The sequence below is a fragment of the Zeus faber genome, assembly GCF_960531495.2.
Source record: "Zeus faber genome assembly, chromosome: 21".
NCBI classification, from domain to species: Eukaryota; Metazoa; Chordata; class Actinopteri; order Zeiformes; family Zeidae; genus Zeus; species Zeus faber.
In genome coordinates, this window is record NC_137208.1 from 1,426,457 (window position 1) to 1,448,990 (window position 22,534).

The following is a 22,534-nucleotide window of genomic DNA, read 5'->3' on the forward strand; positions in this document are numbered from 1 at the left end:
CCTGATAAAGATATCGCACATAAACAAGTAGTATTGCCTTATTGTCAACATCTGTAGATTCGTCTACCTGGAGTGCGTACCACGGTGACGTATTAATCCTCTCCAACAATTTTTTCTCAATGTCTTCGGCTATTTCCTCAATGCGCCGAGTCACAGTGCTAGCCGACAAAGGTACCCGTGCTATCTTGTTAACAGCAGCCTCTCCTAGAAGTTCACGGCAAATGTCTTTAGTGGAGGGCAAGATCAACTCTTCACCAATAGTGAATGGCTTTTTAGCCTTAGCAATACGGTTAGCCACCAAGTATGATGCTCTCAGTGCATTCGCATTTATTGATGTGGTGGCCGCCAGTAATTTCTTCTGTCTTTCGTGTTCCTGTTTTTTTCTTTCAAAATACTCCGGGGGCTTGTTTTTTAATCCAGGTGCTTGGTCTCCAGGTGGCGAAGCAATTTTGAAGGCTTCATTGCCTCGTTAGAGAGCCGTTCGCCGCATATTATGCAGAGCGGGCTTGGTCTGTGGGAATCACCTGTCGCGATAAATCCATACTTCAAGTAGAACTCCTGGTACTGTCTGTTAAAAACTTTATTTTTCTTGGAAGTTGTAGGCTCTTCTTCTGTCTCTTCACTGGCCCTTTTCCCCTTCGAAAAGAAACTTTCCAAAGACGTCTGTTTTTTGCTCATTTTGCTAGCTTGTGGGTTACATTTTTGGCGCTCAAGTGACCGGAGATGTAACTGAGAGAATCCGGTCATTTTTCAAAATAAAAGATTGTTCAGACTCAGATAATAAATACAACGTAAATAATTAATTATTTCTTGGGCGGCCCGGTACTAACCGGCCCGGGGTTTGGGGACCACTGCTTTAAATGGCTGGGTCTGCAAGGCCTTCGGAGACGGGAACTGGCCTTCAGGGCTGTGCGGATAAAGTTGACTTGGCTCGGCCAGCCGCACTTGGCGCCGCCCCAATCCACACAAGGCGTCTTCTCCACCACGAGAAACATTCTCAGAAACCGGGACAATACCAGGTCCAGAGGGGAGAAGTCCCGCAGTGTTTTTCCTACAGCCCTGCACCGAGCCGTTAGCCGGACCTCCGGGTTGAGGCTAATTAGCCAAATCCACACGGCTGGCTCAAAATCCCAGAGCGGAATTTTACTTTCGGAACCAAGAGTTTCCACCCATGGCAGCGAGGTCCCAAGGTACCTTCCACAGTTTCCATCCAAATTGGTTCCGCTCGGATGATTCCTGTTTCCAAAAAGGGTCGGGGGAGTTTGTGGTGCCGGACGTCCCTGATCACCCAGTCGAGCGAAACCACCATCTTTACATAGCAGTAAACATCTTCTGTAAGTCTCCCTGCTGCTGGGAGGACTCGCTTCACCTCCGTACCTTGGTTGAAACTGGAAGAAGGGAACCCGAAATAAAGCGACTGATGCCCAATACAGCCCCAGCTCTGCTCCCTTGGCGACACTAAATCACAGCGACTGCGCTGGTGCTCTGCTCAGGTAGCGACTGCTCTGCCCTGAGCTAGACCAGCTACACAACAAGCCTCAAGCAGCACTGGAGCAGCCTCCATCTTTAAACGGCAGCAAAACAGCTGATCTAACTCAGGCCGCTCCACACGTACTGGGTACTGCACTGGGCCACACGTACTGGGTACTGCACTGGGCCACACGTACTGGGTACTGCACTGGGCCACACGTACTGGGTACTGCACTGGGCCACATGTACTGGGTACTGCACTGGGCCACACGTACTGGGTACTGCACTGGGCCACACGTACTGGGTACTGCACTGGGCCACACGTACTGGGTACCGTACTGGGCCACAGGTACTCGGTTTCCAGGCTGGAGGCTTTTCCAAAACTCTCTTTTCTGTTTATTTGTTTGGAGGAAGTGAAACAGCTTCTTGAAAATGACGTCAAGACCAAAACGATTCACAGCTACAACATGTGTGTATGTGTGTGTATGTGTGTGTATGTGTATGTGTATGTGTATGTATGTGTATGTGTGTGTATGTGTATGTGTGTGTATGTGTGTGTGTGTGTGTATGTGTTTGTGTGTGTATGTGTATGTGTGTGTATGTGTGTGTGTGTATGTGTGTGTATGTGTGTGTATGTGTGTGTATGTGTGTGTGTGTATGTGTATGTGTATGTGTATGTGTGTGTATGTGTATGTGTATGTGTGTGTATGTGTGTGTATGTGTGTATGTGTATGTGTATGTGTATGTGTTTGTGTGTATGTGTATGTGTATGTGTATGTGTATGTGTGTGTATGTGTATGTGTATGTGTATGTGTATGTGTGTGTATGTGTGTGTGTGTGTGTGTATGTGTTTGTGTGTGACTCACATATTTCATGCTCCTCCTGCACAGGGTGAAGGCTGAATATTCTGGGATGTTATGGGGACACGCCGGGGTGGAGCAGCGGGGGGGGACACCGTCCGTCAGCAGGGAGCCTGTAAGCTCCGCCTTCAGGAAGTACTCCTGCATGACAGGAAGTTGGTGGGCATTAGGGCGGTGTCTGTGATAAAGGGTGTCACCTAAGAATTGTTAATATTATTATTTCTATATATTATAATTTTATTTGTACTATTTATTGAAGTATTTGTAATATTGTTTGCATTTATATTGCATCACTTTAATCAGGGTTTATATTGTCATTGTTTCTAATAATTTTTCTTGATAATTTAAGGTTTAATTTGTTTTTTGTTATCTATTTTTATGGTTTCTTGTTAATTTTTCACATTATTGCATATTGTCAAATCTTTCTATCTTCGACTTTATTGTTTGGTTCATTATGTTTTTCATAGCTTTCTATCTTTATTACTTTATATTTACTTTATACTTATTATTATTGCCTATATCTTAAGTGACCTGCTGTAAAACTGCAATTTCCTCCCAGAGGTGAATGCAGTAATCAAGTATCTTTTACTCCATCTTTTAAATATACAGTTTAATCACTATTTCCTTTTTTGATGAGGTAAAGGACTGCTTCATCTTAAAAAACAGCCAGGTGAAGGACTGATTCCATTCCGTGATGGGTGTGGGAGAATAACAGGTATGGAACAAAGTACTCTGTTGGTATCAGTATCACGTTCAAGGTACTGGTACTGGTACTGGTACTGGTACCGTCCTTGTTGACACAATACCCAGCCCCACCTGTACGGCCTTGAGAGGCCTGACCTGCAGCAGGATCCCGCTGGCTCCCCTCCCGTGAAGGCCGGTTGGGGAGAGGGAACAAGCTCTTCAATCAGTTTGTCATTGGAATTTCCACCTCCCCAAAGAAAAGTGGAACGAGAATCAAGCCGGATGCGGAGGAACAGCTCGTCTCTCAAGTGAGTTGACATTGGAAGACAGTAAGTGGCCCAACATAAACACATGCTGCTTGGTGAAAGTATTTGGTATTAGACAAACAGAGACGGGTGGGGAGACGAAGGCGAGCGTACGCTGCTTATAAAACATATCCAGGAAAAAGGTGGGGTTGAAACTGTGCAAATATGTAAACAGGGGTGGAAATAACCACAGACGGCCAAGTAAGAACAGAACCATTGAAATAAAAAACCCTGTTGACCCACACACGTACTGAGGTGTTCTCAGGGGTATTCCAGTAAAGGTGTCCACACATGGCTTGGAGGAAACCGACTTGGAGCCTGGACACAAGCCCTCCCAAGCAGGGTCTCACAGCTTTTCACATTGATCTCCTTTTTACACCAAAACCAGCGGTTCTACCCCAGGTTCTTTCCAAACGTGGGTATATCCGCCAAAAAATAGGCGATTGATGCCTTTCCCATTTCCAGGTGAAATGTTAATCTTTCTCCCTGGCGTGTCGCGTTCGACATCACTAACACGCTGGAAAAAGGGCGTGTCCTGGCTTTAGTGTGACTGGGAAAACAAACAGCAGAGGAGATGGCACCGAAAACAAACAACGACACAAAACTGTAGAACTTGGGGAAAAAAACACATCGTATCCCAGCGAGACTCTGTTCCCCTCCTTCATACAAGAGCCGTTCAAAAGAACGGGATCGTTCCTGAACGCCCTGACACCGCAGCGGAAGCAGCGTGGAGTATCCGTGCCTCCGGTTGAGGTACCGGCTTGGGGCGGCGCTGGGAGCCACAGAGCCACCCCCACACTGGCAGCATTTCATGCTCCCCCATGCGGGAAAATAAGTCAATAACTTCAGATTTTGGTTTGGATTCTAAATTGGATATCAAATGATGGAACGACGCACAGATATTCCGTCTATTTACAGTGGGGCAAAAAAGTATTTAGTCAGCCACCAATTGTGCAAGTTCTCCCACTTTGAAAGATGAGAGAGGCCTGTTATTTTCATCATAGGTTCACTTCGACTATGAGAGACAGAACGAGAAAAAAAATCCAGAAAATCACATTTTCTGATTTTTAAAGAATTTATTTGCAAATTATGGTGGAAAATAAGTATTTGGTCAATAACAAAAGTTCATCTCAATACTTTGTTATATATCCTTTGTTTGCAATGACAGAGGTCAAACGTTTTCTGTAAGTCTTCACAAGGTTTTCACACACTGTTGCTGGTATTTTGGCCCATTCCTCCATGCAGATCTCCTCTAGAGCAGTGATGTTTTGAGGCTGTCGCTGGGCAACAGGGACTTTCAACTCCCTCCAAAGATTTTCTATGGGGTTGAGATCTGGAGACTGGCTAGGCCACTCCAGGACCTTGAAATGCTTCTTACGAAGCCACTCCTTCGTTGCCCGGGCGGCGTGTTTGGGATCATTGTCATGCTGAAAGACCCAGCCACGTTTCATCTTCAATGCCCTTGCTGATGGAAGGAGGTTTTCACTCAAAACCTCACGATACATGGCCCCATTCATTCTTTCCTTTACACGGATCAGTCGTCCTGGTCCCTTTGCAGAAAAACAGCCCCAGGTATGGTGTTCTTTGGATGCAACTCAGCTTTCTTTCTCCTCCACACACGACAAGTTGAGTTTTTACCAAAAAGTTCTATTTTGGTTTCATCTGACCATATGACATTCTCCCAATCCTCTTCTGGATCATTCAAATGCTCTCTAGCAAACTTCAGATGGGCCTGGACATGTACTGGCTTAAGCAGGGGGACACGTCTGGCACTGCAGGATTTGAGTCCCTGGCGGCGTAGTGTGTTACTGATGGTAGCCTTTGTTACTTTGGTCCCAGCTCTCTGCAGGTCATTCATTAGGTCCCCCCGTGTGGTTCTGGGATGTTTGCTCACCGTTCTTGTGATCATTTTGACCCCACGGGGTGAGATCTTGCGTGGAGCCCCAGATCGAGGGAGATTATCAGTGGTCTTGTATGTCTTCCATTTTCTAATAATTGCTCCCACAGTTGATTTCTTCACAACAAGCTGCTTACCTATTGCAGATTCAGTCTTCCCAGCCTGGTGCAGGTCTACAATTTTGTTTCTGGTGTCCTTTGACAGCACTTTGGTCTTGGCCATAGTGGAGTTTGGAGTGTGACTGTTTGAGGTTGTGGACAGGTGTCTTTTATACTGATAACGACTTCAAACAGGTGCCATTAATACAGGTAAGGAGTGGAGGACAGAGGAGCCTCTTCAAGAAAAAGTTGCAGGTCTGTGAAAGCCAGAAATCTTGCTTGTTTGTAGGTGACCAAATACTTATTTTACCGAGGAATTTACCAATTAATTCATTAAAAATCCTACAATGTGATTTCCTGGATTCTTTCCCCCCCATTCTGTCTCTCATAGTCGAAGTGTAGCTATGATGAAAATAACAGGCCTCTTTCATCTTTTTAAGTGGGAGAACTTGCACAATTGGTGGCTGATTAAATACTCTTTTGCCCCACTGTATGCGCCAGCGTCCGGGACTTCAACGTGCGTCGCGTCACGCAGGTAAAGGGGCCACAGTTGGTGTCCTGTTCACACCAGAGCTGATAAAAACACCTGTTTATTGCAGGGTCATTTGACCTGAAACCCGGGTGTAACCTTTCCCGGTGATGACAGATGTTAGCGGGTGTTTGCGGGTTTTTGGCGCAGTGGGAAAGGATTATCAGATTTAGACTTCTAGTACGCGTAGAACTGTGTTAAGAGAAGCTTTTTATTATTTTTACCTTACCTACATTTCTGCATCCTGTAATTGTTAATAAAAAGGTTTTTTTACAACTCGAATCCCGCCCCAGCTCCTCTTTCATCCAATTCTCTGGTGAGTGACCGAGGGCCCGTGGGGGGGGAGCGGGGGGGGGGTTAGGGTGGCTCTCACCACAGTACTGATCCAGACGCTCACGTAGCCCTTTTGATGGGAAAATCTAACAAGATCTTCAATGTTTAACCTTCTATAGCCTAGGATTGTTCAGGATTAATGAAACCCCTGAGCAGCCGGGGCCGATTCAAGGGGATTCTTTTACCGCTACTGCAAACCACAACCTCAAAGGGAATGACCAAAGTTAGACCTCATAGGCACACGAGATGTCAACACACCCTAACCCTTCATGCTCCTTAAGGACAGAGATCCAGAGCTTAATAAACATCATTTCAATTCTGACCTTGATTAATTCTGCTTTTGACCCCTTTTGTTTTTTTAACACTTGTAATAGAACACTCAGGCGGTAAAGAGGTGGTGTGGTACCCCGGCCATGGTGAGGATGTTGCAGATGTTTCTGGTGAGGATCAGGGACTTTCTGGCCCTGGTGACGGCCACGTACAGCAGGTTCCACTCGTCCTGTGGAAAGTCCCCTGTGAGAATCAAACAACATTTTTAAACAATAAATAATATCAAATATTTGGGTGAGTGAGGAACCACGGTAAAACCTTGTCGTGCTGTTTGAATTACGGCGTTTAGGACTGTAGAAAGATATGGGCGATTTTAAGCCTTCGGTTTGGGTTCACGCTCGCCGACATCATAGCAGGATGGAGCCAGAACTTTCTAAATTTGGGCAGGGGGGTCGCGTTTCATCCCGGTGCATCCAGTGCAGAGAGTTTCCGGCTGCATGCATGCATTGAGCCAACTCTCTTAGCTTAATGCACTGCTGTGGATGGGATTAACTTGCCTAGCTCCAGTGAAATACACCTTCCAGTATCTCATAAGATGAGTAATTAAAGCAATATATCGAATATCTTTAAAATGAGTAAAAATAAAAACATTTTTTCAAATGCAGCTACATACTGAATCATTTCGGACTCGTAATTTTGAATATATACATAGAATACGTATACATATATACATACATATATATATGTGTATGTATATATATATATATATATACATATATATATACATATATATATACATATGTGTATGTATATATATATATATATACATATATATATATATATACATATATATATATATATGTATATATATGTATATATATATATATATATGTATATATATATATATATGTATATATATATGTATATATATATATATATATATATATATATATATATATATATATATATATATATATATGTGTATGTATATATATATATGTATATATATGTATATATATATATATGTATATATATATGTATATATATGTATATATGTATATATATATATATATATATATGTATGTATGTATATGTGTATGTATATATATATGTGTATATATATATATATATATATGTATATATATATATATATATATATGTATATATATATGTGTATGTGTATATATGTGTATGTGTATATATGTGTATGTGTATATATATATATATATATATATATATATATATATATATATATATATATATATATATATATATATATACACACACACACAACATTTTTCAATATATAAAGGAATTTTGATGACTCCATGATAAGGAGAGGGTGGTGCGTTCAGCTGAACGTACCACTGGAACTACCCTCCCCCCCTTGCAGGAGTTATACACCAGGAGGTGTAGCAGCAGACCTGCAGGATCATGAAGGATCCTCATCACCCCAACAACGGACTGTTTCAGCTGCTGCGGTCAGGCAAGCGCCTCCGCAGTCACACAGCGAGAACAGAGAGACTGAGACGGAGTTTCTTCCCTCAAGCCATTAGAACTGTCAACGCTGACCTCACCAGGGGTCCTAACTGAGCCATGCACTAGGCTCCACTACCTACTGTACTGTATGTAGCATACTGTACCACATACTGTGTCACTGTTCAGGGTTGTTGGTGATGCCGTATTGCTGCGCCGTACTGTTGTATACTGTGCTGTATTATCCCAAACACTACCTCACACTATTCACATTCACATGCCACTTTAATTCACATGCCACTTTAAATGCACATATCTGTATATACATAGGCATATTCCTTCAACCTATTCCATTTTATTTCAATTTATTTTTATTGTATTTTATTCTATATATTTTTTATCTTATTCTATAAGTATTCAACTTACTGTATTACGTTTTAGGAGTCAGTTAGTCGGTCTATTAGAAAGGAATTTTCTACTTTTTATTTTATTTTATTTTTTTATTTTTTCCTAGGACATATTGTGTGCTATCACCAGGTGCGTTGCATTACATTTCACTGCATATATGTATGGAAGTATGTATGTGTATGTGACAAATAAAAATCTTGAATCTTGAATAAGGATATTAAGTTGTCGCACTCACCCCACGAGAAGGCCTGCACGGTAGCGAGGTTGTGTCGGTCGCACGGCACTTTGACAAAGTCATCGCACACAATGACGGTGTCAAACTCCAAACCTTTAGCCTTGTGGACGGTGCCTATGATGAAGTCTGAGCGGGGGAGAGAGAGCGTGGGGAGGTAAGAAAGAGAGAGATGATGAGGACTCATAAGATGATGAATACCTAGTTGATGAGATTCGTGTACCACCCTCATTTCTAGAGAAATAAAGATCACAAAGGTATGATACCCTCAAGCAGGGGTCGGGAACCTATGGCTCGCGAGCCAATTATGGCTCTTTCCATGACGGTTTGTGGCTCGCAGACAATTCTGAGCTAAAATTTTCATCACAATTAACAAGTAATAAATAATTATTCTGTGTCATTTTAAAGTAAAACAGGTAAGAGAAATTACAAGTTTGAAAATAAAATTCAAAATATAAATGTGGCGGACAAAGGGGCATAGTCAAGCACCGGCTGCGGACCCCAGAAAGACCCCCTCCCGGGTCTCTGCTCAGGCTCCGCCTGTGGGAGTCTGTGCCACAGGTGGAGCTTCAGGGAGGGAGACGGGGTCTTTGTGGCCGTGGTGCGACCACATGGCCAGAGTTTTATGCAGGCCACGATTATATATACTATCACTGAGGATTATTATAATAATTGTGGATAATAATGATCCTCGTGGGCGCAGGAGGAGCAGCGTTCCACTGCTGGGCTGCTTACCAGCCTGTGCACCATCCCCTCTGTAAGACAGAAACATGAAGAAAACTCCCTGCCTCCAGTCGGAGCAATTAGCTCAACACCAGTGGACAGAAATGGAAAAAACTTCAATATGTACGTGACAAATAATCTCTTGAACTTGAACCTGAAGAGCAGCTGATTGTTAACACTTGGATGGAGCTTCCGTCACGTAGCACACAATGCAGCGTGGTAATGTTGCCGTGCGGAGCGTGCTTGGCTCTACATACGCATGTGAGCAGTCTTTGTGGCGTCTGAGAAACATGAAGAGCAACCTACGCTCACGTTGAACTGATGGAGCCTCAACGCAGCATGAAGCTCAACCTCACTACGTATGAAGCAGACGACAAGGCCACCAGCAAAACCAGGCAGCACCACAAGTCACATCAATGGTCAAAAGTATTTCATTTATTACTGGTTAGCTGCAGTATAACAACAATATTATTAAGAAGAATAAAGAGAAATGAATTATAAATAGCGCTTTTTGAAGTACTCAGAAATGTGTTATACGTTAAAAATGTATGCCTTACTTAAAAAATGCATTAAGTTGCATTCAATTTTATTAAATATTATATGGCTCACAAGGAAATACATTTAGAAATATTTGGCTTTTATGGCTCTCCCAGCCAAAAAGTTTCCAGACTCCTGCCCCAAGTGTATGGTACCCTAAAGGTATGGTACCCTAAAGGTATGGTATTCTAAAGTGTGTGAGTCATGAGGTGTTACCCGCATTGCGGTGGTCGTCATGGTGACAGGCGCTGAGCCGGCACACAAGCTCTGGAATGCGGGTCCGGTACTTCTCCACCAAGGTGAGCTTGGCCTCCAGCTCCTTGTCTTCGGTGTTGGCGGCGTACAAGCGCAGGCCCAGGTAGCCGCCCAGGTCCGGGTTGAGGAAGGTGCAGATGAACGGGTCCTGGATGTCTGGGGAGGGAAATATCAGAAAAAAAATGTTTGCACGTAGATAATATCTTTCAAACTTATATGCAGTCCATTGCAACCTTGTAACCACATAAAGAACAGATTTTCTTCTATGTGTGTGCGTGTGCCCACCTCTAAACGATCACAAAAATAATGTCTTGTCTGTTTGTGGTCATAATTATTGTTAAATTCTATTATCTCTTATATGGTTGTTCATTTTGTATTTCATCAAAGTTATTTCACAGTATTTTCTTTTGCTTCAATTGAACTGGACGACTGAACATCGTCTTCTCATTGACATTGACAAACCTTGACTTGGCGAAGAGGTAGATGTGATGAACATTAGATAAATGCTTCAGCATGATTATTGAGATAACAAATGCTTCCACATTGGGCAGTTCAAAGATAATATAACTTGGTGCTGCCAACAGTCCCTGAAGAAGCCCTGACCCTAACCCAAATGCAAAGTCGTTTTGTTATCTAAGTTTCAAAGATAGGAAAGATCTTTAATTGTTGTTACAGAAGCAAATCCTTACCTGATGTGTTGTCTTACCTTTAACCTCATATGTTATATTAACTTAGGAAACCCTGAGCTCTCTGCATCGTGTGTCCTTTTTTTGACTCGTGTCGATTATCTATAATCTATTTGATTTTATAAGGAGGACACGCTCGCACGGCAGGTGGTTGAATCATGAACATGACCATTTTGAGTTGATATGGTATAGGCATGTCATAATAGCCTATTTACTGTTGTCACACTACCGACTACCGAAATAATACATTGGAGCATAGATCAACCATTACATTTAACCGCAACTAAAGGATGGTACAACACACAGAAAAAAATGTGCAATGAGTTTTATTCTCACAAAAACAGCAAAAGACACAACAATAGATTTGGCCTTCAGTATGCCATCATCTGCCGAGGTTTAGACAGGTCTGCCATGCAGCACCTCAGTAGCACAATGACCTTCCCCCGCAGGTGCTCCCTTTTACCTGATTAGCCCCTCCCCCATGACATAGCCCCTCTTTAACATGGAGGGGATGGGGGGCAGACTGGTATAAACATTTCTGAACATTCTTCTTACAAATGAATTCATAAATGAATGCATGGACTTAAGCAGAACTCAGTCTAGTGTATGAAAAGGTCTTTTGTACTCATTTTACTAATTTATTTTCTGTTTTGATTGGAAGTGGGGCTTGCACCACCCCCAGGGAACCCTATATGATGAGATCCAGATCCAGCTTCATGCTGACGAGTGTGCACCCCTGACAGACACTTTTAGGGAATCAAACAGGTTCAGAGATTCAATGGCGTAGGAGAGGGGAAAAGCTATAGTGGCAAGGTCTTCTCATCACATCACCTCCCCATATGCAGCGACTGCAAACTCCTGCAGTGAGGACAGGTAATCAGCCAAAAGATGTGCTTTGCCTGCACACTGTCTGACATTGAAGCTGTATGACTGTAGTGCCAAATACCATCGGCTAACCCTGGAATTCTTGTTCTTCATAGAATTGATCCAAGTGAGTGCTCGGTGATTCCAAGTCAAAAGTCCTTCCTACCAGGTTGTAAGGCAAGCTGTCCAGTGCCCATTTAACAGCTAGGCACTCATTTTCAATAGCTGAGTAGCTCGTTTCCCTTGGCTGCAACTTGCGACTTAAGTAAATGATGACCAGAGTGGCTCCAAGGCCCACTCCGGAGGCATCGACCTGGTCAAGGAAACGTTGGGAGAAGTCAGGACTTTGGAGGGCAAGAAAGCAGCAGAGGAGGCTTCTGAGCTGAGTGAAAGCTGTTTTCACATGTTTCTGTCCACTTCACATGATTGGAAGCAGCCTTAGTGTTGTCACAGATTGCATACACTTTGTCGACCTGTGGATGGATCTCCCCATTCCCTAGATGGTAGACCAGATAGCAGACCTCCCTCTTGGCACAGTTACACTTTTGGGTGTTGAGAGTCATTGCAGCAGCAGAAATCTTGCCAAGGACTTGGGGCAAATGGGACAGCTGCTCTTCCCAAGAAGTGCTGAAGATGACCACCTCATCTAAGTAGGCTGCACTGAATTCCTAACATCCCTAAAAGACTCTATCCATCAACCTTTGGAAAGTTGCAGGGGCTCTGTGGAGTCACAGGGGCATTACAGTGCACCTGAAGAGACCTGTGGGCATATGGAAGGCTGTATCGTCTCTGGACTGCATCTCCAGTGGCACTTGCCAGTATCCCTTGCACATATCAATGGTAGTGATATAAACAGCTCTGCCAAGGCGTTCAAGTAGATCATCAATTCATGGCATCTGATAAGCATCGAATTGAGAAAAAGCATTGAGCTTCCTTTGGTCATTACACACCCTGATGGAGGAGTCCAGGAACGAGAACAATCAGATTGCATCACTCACTGTCCGATGGCCCAATTACTTTAAGATTAAGCATTGTTCGGATTTCTTGATTAATTTGGTTTACCAGTCGCTCTGGGACAAGGTAGGGAGGTTGACAGAATGGAGTTGGATTATTCAAGTGGATCACGTGTTCTATCAAGTGTGTTTGATCAAGTTTTCCACTTAATACACTAATTACACTAGTTACACTAATGTCTCTGTTGTTAAACTAATATCTCTGTTGCAATGTAGCTTGAATGTTATTCTCCCTTGTAAGTCGCTTTGGATAAAAGCGTCTGATAAATGACTAAATGTAAATGTAAAATGTAAATGTTGATAGGATGGGAAACTCTTCAGATAAGTTGTTAAGTTATTTGGCCTGTTCTACATGTAGGTGACTAAGATCAGGTGGATGAGCAAACGTGAGAACTAAAAGATCGGTCTCCTCTGTCTTATCCTCCACTGTATCCCTCATGCCAGCAAGACCTCTTCTGTCTGGGTGCCTGAAACAGGTTGATGAGGGGTATTTGTCTTGGCAATATCTGCAGGAGAACTTTTTCTCTCTCTCCATTCCTTGAGAAGGTTTGTGTGGTACACCTGAGTGGCTTTTCCCTAATCTGGGTGAGAGAGGAAACCTCATAGGTATCAGGACCAGTAAATTTGATGACAGATGAGGGACCTTGCCATCGAGCTAAGAGATTGTCGCTGCTGGTTGGAAGAAGCAGGAAAACCTTTTGACCTGGCGACAGCTGAGGGCTTTGGACCTTTTGATCATACCAGAGTTTTTGTTATTGCTGGGCTTTCCTGAGATTCTGTCGGGCCTCAGCGAGATACCTTTCCAAACAGTCCTGCATCTGAAGAACATAGGATACCACATTCTGCTGTTTGGGTTGTTTGGACCGCTATGTTTTCTTAAGGAGGTCCAGTGGGCCTTGAACAGGATAGGCATAAAGTAACTCAAATGGGGAGAAACCTGTAGAGGCTTGAGGGACCTCTCGTAAGTGAACAGTACAAAAGGAAGCCACTTATCTCAATCACGGCCGGTATTTAACGCAAACCTTCGGAGCATACATTTGAGAGTTTGATTGAATCTTTGGCCAAGGCCATGAGTTGGAGGATGGTAGGGACTAGTACGAATACCAGCAATGCCAAGTTGTATGTGGAGCTGCTTCATTAGTGTGGAGTTGAAATTGGTTCCCTGATCAGTGAGAATCTCCTCAAGAACCCCAACACAGGAAAAGAGGTGGACCAGGACATTGATGATCTTTGGTGTTTTTATAGTTCTCACAGCGAAAGCTTCTGGAAACCTAGTGGCATAGTCTGAGATGACAGGGATGTTTTGGTTACCAGAGGTGCCATTTTTTCCCCAAGGGGCCAACAATGTCCATAGCAATTACTTTGAATGGAGTGTCGATGAAGTGAAGAGGCAAGAGGTTTTCTGACACTCCCAACAAGTTTGACAGTACTCAATGATATATCTCACCATTAAGGGCCACAAGAAACAAACCTCGACTCTGGCAAGTGTTTTGTCCTGGCCTTGGTGACTGGCCCGAGAAATGCAATGTGCCACATGCGAGACAAGTGCTCTACATTGGATAGGGACTACCAGATGGTTTTCAGGCTCGGCGTTCACATAAAGAACTACATCCTCCAACACAAAAGTATCACTCAGACCAAACTTTGTTGACAGGGTCTTTTACCTTTCCATTGAGGGGCCTAGGTGAAGGGTCAGCTCGCTGAAATCTTCAATGTTACTCGGCACTTGCCATCCTTCATCAGCGTTCAATGTAAGGACATCCAATAACAGTGGGGCACCTTTTGTTTTCTCAAGGTAACGTTGGTGTCTGCTCTTTCTGGGACCCTTGTGACCTACTTGAGAGATATCATTGTCCAAGTCAGGTAATGGTTCCAGCCCTTGTTTGGCTGTTTGGGAGCGCGTAATCACTCATGAGTAGTCAACACTGGAACAGAGGTTACAACTCGACCATTCCAGGCGTTCTGAATGAGATCACAAAGAACGAGTACATGTCTTCCCAGGATCATATCACAAGTTAGGTTTTCAAGAACTCCAACTCGGAGTGAGAAAGCTTGGTCATCAACATAGTTACATCAGTCTTAGGGTAGCTCTTGAGATCTCCATGGACACACTGTATTGAGGTAGAATGAGCGTAATTAAGTCAACCAAGAGTTACAAAGCAGCATTTGAGAAGAGACACGGAACTGCCAGTGTCAAGCAGAGCATTAAGAGGATGACCGTTCACGGTCGCAAGAGTCAGGATAGGTTCTGCCTCTGTTTCAAACTCGTGTGTGGGTGAGTGATCTTCTGTTTCAGTACGGGGAGCATTGCAGTGCTCTGACTACTGCCTTTACCACCTCCTCTGTAGTAACCACTTGGCCAACAAGTGGACGACAACACTTGGCTACGGTTAACAGTTGTTTTGTGTTCTCTGTTCAACAGAAACATGTACTGTATAAATCTGAGGAAAAATGCATTTGTTTTTCTAAGCATTGTTTTTCAATAAAAAGTTTAAACTTCAACATCATTAAGTGCCAACATTTAAAAAAAGTACTGGTTAGAATTCATAGTAAGAGGATTGGATTATGATGATATTTTGTACTTTCAAAAGGGCACAAACGGTATAACAGCCACTGATATACAGTAGATCCCGGTATAACAGCCACTGATATACAGTAGATCCGGAAATATCAATAACAACCCCAGTATCAACTCAAATAGCATTCCTAACTTGGGACATTCTCAAATCAAGTTAAGCTCTCCATGAGTCAAATTCTTAGGATTTTGTCCCGAATGCAGAAAGGAAACAAGATTGCGCAATACGAAGATCCCAAAAAAAAAGATCCCAAATGTTGTTAATTCTTAAGGGAGATAAGATGGATTTCAGACATGGGGTATTTCTGGAAGGTCCAACCCAGTTTCGTTTTCAGTGAAATTGAGGCATGTTTCTCCACTTGGACCATTTCCACATTCCAGAGTGTGTATGCATACATGTGCGTGTGTGTGTACACGTTGGGGAGGGAGTGGCTCACGTTTTGGCCGCTTGTCAGCAGGCTGCATGAGGAGCCAGATGTCCATGACCTTGTTCAGTCCAGCATTGGCGACACCCTGCGGAGAAACAAAACACATCATAGAAAGCTTGTCACTTTACAGCTTTGACTCAGCTTTGACTCACAACATTCTTACGATATTTTGTGGGTGACTACAGGTGCTTTCACAAGAAATTCACACACAGGAAATACCTGAGAAAGAATAACCAGTAATGTGGACATTATGGCCAGTGGTTTGAACATCTAGAACACTCTGTGAAGTACAGAAAACTGCATCGCTTTACTGTTACACTCCTGAAAGACGACATTTAACTATGTCACCATATCACTAGCACCAAAACACCAGAGCATATCTAGTCTCATATCACAACATCAATATCATGGCTAGATATTGTAAACATGATAGTGTAAAATATTTAAATATGTGTATATGTATATATGTAAAGGTGTAAAATATTGTGTGTAACAACTTTTTTTTTTATGACTTGACGGGTAAAATTTAAATAAAATAAAACAAACAAACAAACAAATAAATAGACAAAACAAATAAATACATAGATTAATGAATACATAACAATTCATTAATAAAATAAATCACCCAGCCTTAAGTTGGATGCATCTCAAGATAAGAGACTGGTGCTATACCCCAAAATATCTCAAATATCTCTGAGGTGGAGGGTCGGGATTACTTTGCTTAAATAAGAAAAAATAAAAGTACGTTTTTAATCCCAAACGTGAAATTCCAGCAATGACATACATGACAAAACACACATAACTTACAAAAACACACACAAAGAGGTAGGTTGTATTTTTGATTATATATATATATATATATATATATATATATATATATATATATATACACATACATACATACATACACACACACACACACACACACACACACACACACACACACACACACACACACACACACACACACACACACACACACACACACACACACACACACACACACACACACACACACACACTAGCGTGGCGCCATCTGACCAAATTAAAACAAAAATGCCAAAACCAAGAAAACAAAAATGCCAAAGTTGTCATTTTAATAAATTAAAGAGTTAATAAAGTGTAATCTTATCGTAACACTCACCCCGACAAAATGGAGTCTGCAGTTTGGGTCGGTGTCCGTGAGCCGCACGGCTTCGCTGAACACGCCCGCGTTGCAGCGAGACAAGATGGCCGTCGTGCCCCGCGGAGGGGTGACGCCCGGATGGAGCATCGTCACCACATCCCGGTTCTCCCCATACACACTGCCTGGGGGGGGGGGGTCAATCCATCCATCACGACTACAATTGTAAAATAATGTTGACGTGAAAAAATACTAATGTTCAGTGAGAAGGAAGGAAGGAAGGAAGGAAGGAAGGGAGGGAGGAAGGAATGGAGGGAGGGAGGGAGGGAGGGAGGAATGTTAGTAAGGAAGGAAAGTGGAAAAAGGAAAGGAGGAAAGAAAGAGGGATTGAAGGTGGGAAGGAAGTGCACTCTGGTTGCATCCCAGTGATCCAAAAATGAGGAAAGGAATGAGAAACAATGGAAGGAGGAAGGAAAGAAGGAAGGAAAGGAAGCAGTAGAGGAGGTGTGGTCTACCTGTCTGCTCTCCTCCCAGCAGCAGCTTCTCAACCTTCTTAGAAAGCTGCAGCAGCATCGCTCCAACGAAGGCGATCTCAGAGCCGAAGCGGAAACTCTGCAACCAATCACTGATCAATATCCAATCAGAACCGATCAGAGATCGCCTCGTCTACCTGTGTGAGGTACAACAGGTGTGTGTGTGTGTGTGTGTGTGTGTGTGTGTGTGTGTGTGTGTTTGTGTCTGTGTGTGTGTGTGTGTGTGTGTGTGTGTTTGTGTCTGTGTGTGTGTGTGTGTGTGTGTGTGTGCGTGCGTGTGTGTGTGTGTGCGTGTGTGTGTGTGTGTACCTGTGTGAGGTAGTACAGGTGTGTGTGTCTGGTGGTGTGCAGGGCGTTGACGGCTCCTCTGAAGGTGTAGATCTGCTGGTGAGGATCTCCAACCAGAACCTTAGCACAGAGCTGGGACATCAGCAAGTCCATGGTGGCTTGGTGGGGGGAAGGGAGGGAGGGAGTGTGAGGGAAAAATGATTACGATCAACTATTTGAATGAGGACAAAGGCCTCTACCTCCGAAAGGGGGTTTTAAAACATTTGTGTCTGTCCCCCCAGGAACCCCCCAGAGTTATGTAAAGAGAAATGTTTTGCTCCTACAATGTCAATTCCAATATGAAAGAGATGGGGGACAGTCCTGGGGAACTGCATTTTCATGCAACCCCCATTCTGCCAGGTCAAGGTTGCAAGTACCTGTTATTTACATTACAGACCCGTCGGAGACCTCTGACCCAAACCACACCCTGTTCTCCTGTATAAAGCCTCCTGTCTTTCTCTGTGATATCAGATTGATCCCAGCGCTGCTTTGGAGCGGTACTGAATCTCTCTCTTTATTCTGCAGAATAAATAATCTTGGATATTCTCAGTTTTGTCTTCTTGTAGCGGGCAGATTAACCTCACCGATCATTGTGGAAGAATTTCCTTCACAGGAGACAAGGGAGTGAAGAAAGGAAGAATGAAGGCAGGAGGGAAAGAAGCAAGGAGAGATGAAAGTAAGGAAAGAAGGAAAGGAGGGATTGTTTACATACACACAAAGTTTATTCCTAAAATAAAAACAAATCCACTCATCTATCATCCATTAACCCTTCCACCTATCCACCCTTTCATCCACCCCCCGATTCATCCATCCACCCCTCCACCCATCCATCCACCCATCTACTCCTCCACCCATCCATCCACCCATCTACCCCTCCACCCATCCATCCACCCATCTACTCCTCCACCCATCCATCCATCCATCTACCCCTCCACCCATCCATCCATCCATCCATCCATCGAACCCTCCACCCCTTCATCTATCCATCCAACCACTGTTTATCACTTTTATCAAGGCAGGACAGAGTGTGTACATGACAGTCTATGTGCATGTGTGTGTGTGTGTATGTACAGTATGTATGTGTGCATGTACAGTATGTGTGTGCATGTACAGTATGTGTGTGTATGCGTGCACATACAGTATGTGTGTGTGCATGTACAGTATGTGTGCATGTACAGTATGTGTGTGCATGTACAGTATGTGTGCATGTACAGTATTTGTGTGTGCATGTACAGTATGTGTGTGTATGTGTGCATGCACAGTATTTGTGTGCATGTACAGTATGTGTGTGCATGTACAGTACGTGTGTGCATGTACAGTACGTGTGTGCATGTACAGTATGTGTGTGCATGTACCGTACGTGTGTGTGTGTGCATGTACAGTATGTGTGTATGTGTGCATGTACAGTATTTGTGTGTGCATGTACAGTATGTGTGTGTATGTGTGCATGTACAGTATTTGTGTGCATGTACAGTATGTGTGTGCATGTACAGTACGTGTGTGAATGTACAGTACGTGTGTGTGCATGTACAGTATGTGTGTGCATGTACCGTACGTGTGTGTGTGCATGTACAGTATGTGTGTGCATGTACAGTACGTGTGTGCATGTACAGTACATGTGTGTGCATGTACAGTACGTGTGTGTGTGCATGTACAGTATGTGTGTGTGTGTGTTACCTGGCGTGCAGTCCTGTGCCTCGTCGATGCAGATGACGTCGTACTGGTCGGACAGACGAGGTCTCGGGTCCTGCAGCTGCCACAGCTTCAGGTAACCTAGGAAACAAGGAACATCATCTGCTGCTCCTCCACAGGAGAGGATACTCTACTCTGCCTCTAAGTTACCTCTACTCTACCTCTTCTCTACCAGTACTCTACTTCTACCTCTACTCTACTTTAGCTCTACCTCTACTCTGCCTCTAAGTTACCTCTACTCTACCATTACTCTACCCTACTCTACCTCTACTCTACCTTTATTCTGCCTCTAAGTTACCTCTACTCTACCTCCTCCCTACTGTATCTTTACTCTACTTCTACTCTACATTTGCTCTACTTCTACTCTACCTCTATGTTACCTCTACTCTACCTCTACTCAATTTCTACATTACCTCTCCTCTACACTACTCTACCTCTACAACTACCCCTACTCTACACTGCTCTACATTACTTCTACACTAGTCTAGCTATACTCTACACTATTCTACACTACTCAATCTCTACAATACTGTACCTCTTCTCTACCTCCACTCTTCTCTACCTATACCCTACAGTATCTCTGCACTACTCTACCTCTACAACTACTTTACCTCTAATCTACACTACTCCACCTTTACTCTTGTCTGCTCTACCTCTGTTCTACCCTACCTTTACTTCTATTTAACTCCACTCTACCTCCCTCTCTTCTGCCTCTACCTTCCTACCATCTACCTACAGTATATACTACATGTACTCTAAATCAACTACTCTACCTCCCTCAACTTTTACTCTACTGTACCTCAACTCTACCTTTACTCCGCTCTACTTCCCTCGACTCTATTTTCCTATATCCTGGTCTACCCTGGATGCTGATACTAAATTGTACCTCTAATCGACTCAACTCTCCAGAAAACCAACGAGGGAATGCTCCGTTTCCATCTACAGCTTGACAATAACCTACAAAAGTTGTGTGTGACAGAAGGGCGTCGTACCGTCGTGGGTCATGAGGTACTCTTCCTTTTGCTGCTTCATGTCCTTCATCTTCCTCCAGAAATCCTTGGCGTAGTTGACGAATTCCTGGGATTCAAAAAGAACAACCCTCACATAAGTCAGCTTGTGGTAAACTGATGACTTCCACCAACAACTGTTTTTCCCCCAAATATATATACTTAAAATATATTTTAAGCAAAAGTGCACCACTGTCAGAATGTGAATTATTGATACAGAGGTCGATGTTTATTGTTCTTTTTTTGTTTATTGGATATTGCCAATTTTTCTACTTTTTAGTTATTTTTTAGCATCATTATTGCCCAATTTGGGAAAATTTTGAGTACATCTTCAGGTTTATTGTGTATTGAATACATTTTTGTAATTTAATATAATAATTAATAATAATTTAATTAATAATCTAATAAGTTAATACAAAATAAATAATAAAAATAAAATAAATTATTTATAAAAAATAATATTTTTTTTTTCTTCTATTTGTTAAGTTAATATAAGGGATTATTGTATGTTGCCATCTACCTACCTCCTCCCTGTCTGCCTACCTCCTCCCTGTCTGCCTACCTCCTCCCTGTCTGCCTACCTCCCCGTCTGCCTACCTCCCCGTCTGCCTACCTCCCCGTCTGCCTACCTCCCCGTCTGCCTCCATTGTTTCCCACAGATTCATTGATTGATGACTGATTCAAAGTTTGCACGGAGAAGAGGGACTATTCAAAGACACGTCCATTAGCAATGTGTTTGAGAGGGAGAGAGGGAGAGAGGGGGAGAGAGGGAGAGAGGGAGAGAGAGACAGGAGGAGCCTGCCTATCTATCTACCTCCGTCTCCCCATCTGCCTGCCTGTCTATCGACCTCCACCTCCATCATCTGCCTGCCTCTCTATCTACCTCCCCCTCCCCACCTACGTATCTACTTAGGATCGTTACCATTTTTCCGTCGTTGTCCAGGAACTGCATCAGTCCCTTGTTGTTCTTGAAGGAGTCGGGGACGTGGTGGGTGGAGACGCTCTGGTCTGCAGACGCCATGAAGGAGTTGAGCGTGGTGCAGACGATCTTGCCGTAGATGAAGCTGCGGCGTCCCTTGGGCAGAGCCCAGGTGATGGAGAAGGGCTTGAGGTTGGAGGTCAACTTCTTAGCCAGCAGGTACCTGGCATAGGGAAGTGGTTTATTACTCCTTGTTTTCCTTCCAGACCTGCTGCTGTTGTCGGGTGAAGCTCTTGTAGTTCATGGTTGTTTTGTTGTATATTGAAGATTTTTCTTCTTGTTTCTTGATGATATTTTAGGTTCATTTTATAGCTTTTGATCATTTTTACGTTAATTTTTAATGTAATTTGCTCATGATTATGCTATTGAACTAGCCCAATGTGTATTGTTCATTTTTTATTTTTCTGTTTTGTTGTTTATTTTCTATTTTCGTTTTCTTGTAAGATGTTATATTATTAAATATATCTATATTTATTTCCATCATCTGGTCATTTTATTGGTTTGTTGTTGTATATTGCTCTTTACTTTATTTTATTGCTTTTTCATCCTTTTTAGGTTTATTATTTTTATTGTTTAGTGCTTATCTTTATACTTTTGTATTTGTCTTTTTTTATCGTTCAGCTTTTTAGTTTTATTATTTATCATATAATTTTTCTTATTTTTCCTATCTTCAAGTTAATTTTGAGATGTATTGTATATTTCAGATTTTCAGCAAATTCTCAGGTTTGTTGCATATTGCCATTTTCATTTTTCCATGTTATTATTACTTTATTATTATTATTATTATTATTATTATTATTATTATTATTATTATTGCCTATTTTTGATGTGAGCTGCTGCTGTGAATGTTTGGCCGGTCCCACTCACTTTCCATTTGGCCTTTTTAAGACATTTTCAGTATTCTGCTTTATCTGTATATGTGCGTTTTAATCTATATTTTAGCTTATTCATTAAAAATATGAATAACCTTAGTTGATGGATCCATGGTATTCAGGAAACCATATTGTAACTCTTCTAGATATTTAAATATCATATTTTTCCTTGAAGGAAAATTTTTCCTTGTTTTCCTGAAGAGAGGAATGTGAATTTAGCAACAGGTCGCTCGACTGAACAGTGGAAGGTGTTTCAGGTGCAGTGACTTTACTCTGTTATTGTGCTTCAACACATCGTCATTGTGTGTTTGATGGTTCCAACAACCCAAAACCACAACCCACCCCCCGGGGTGCTTGT

At 42.7% G+C, this 22,534-nt stretch overlaps 1 protein-coding gene across 1 annotated transcript in view; it reads right to left on the bottom strand.

Annotated features, from left to right (window-relative positions):
• The window catches only part of fbxo18 (F-box DNA helicase 1), a 33,433-nt gene that overhangs the window by 2,152 nt on the left and 8,747 nt on the right, over window positions 1-22,534 (bottom strand). The window contains exons 10-20 of the mRNA XM_080022292.1: window positions 21,248-21,467; window positions 20,311-20,395; window positions 19,304-19,399; window positions 17,609-17,745; window positions 17,282-17,378; window positions 16,788-16,951; window positions 15,653-15,728; window positions 10,039-10,233; window positions 8,566-8,691; window positions 6,583-6,689; window positions 2,337-2,471 (exon numbers count right to left, since the gene is read on the bottom strand). Of these exons, the coding sequence (XP_079878418.1) occupies window positions 2,337-2,471; window positions 6,583-6,689; window positions 8,566-8,691; window positions 10,039-10,233; window positions 15,653-15,728; window positions 16,788-16,951; window positions 17,282-17,378; window positions 17,609-17,745; window positions 19,304-19,399; window positions 20,311-20,395; window positions 21,248-21,467 (1,438 nt within the window). The remainder of the gene's footprint in view (window positions 1-2,336; window positions 2,472-6,582; window positions 6,690-8,565; window positions 8,692-10,038; window positions 10,234-15,652; window positions 15,729-16,787; window positions 16,952-17,281; window positions 17,379-17,608; window positions 17,746-19,303; window positions 19,400-20,310; window positions 20,396-21,247; window positions 21,468-22,534) is intronic.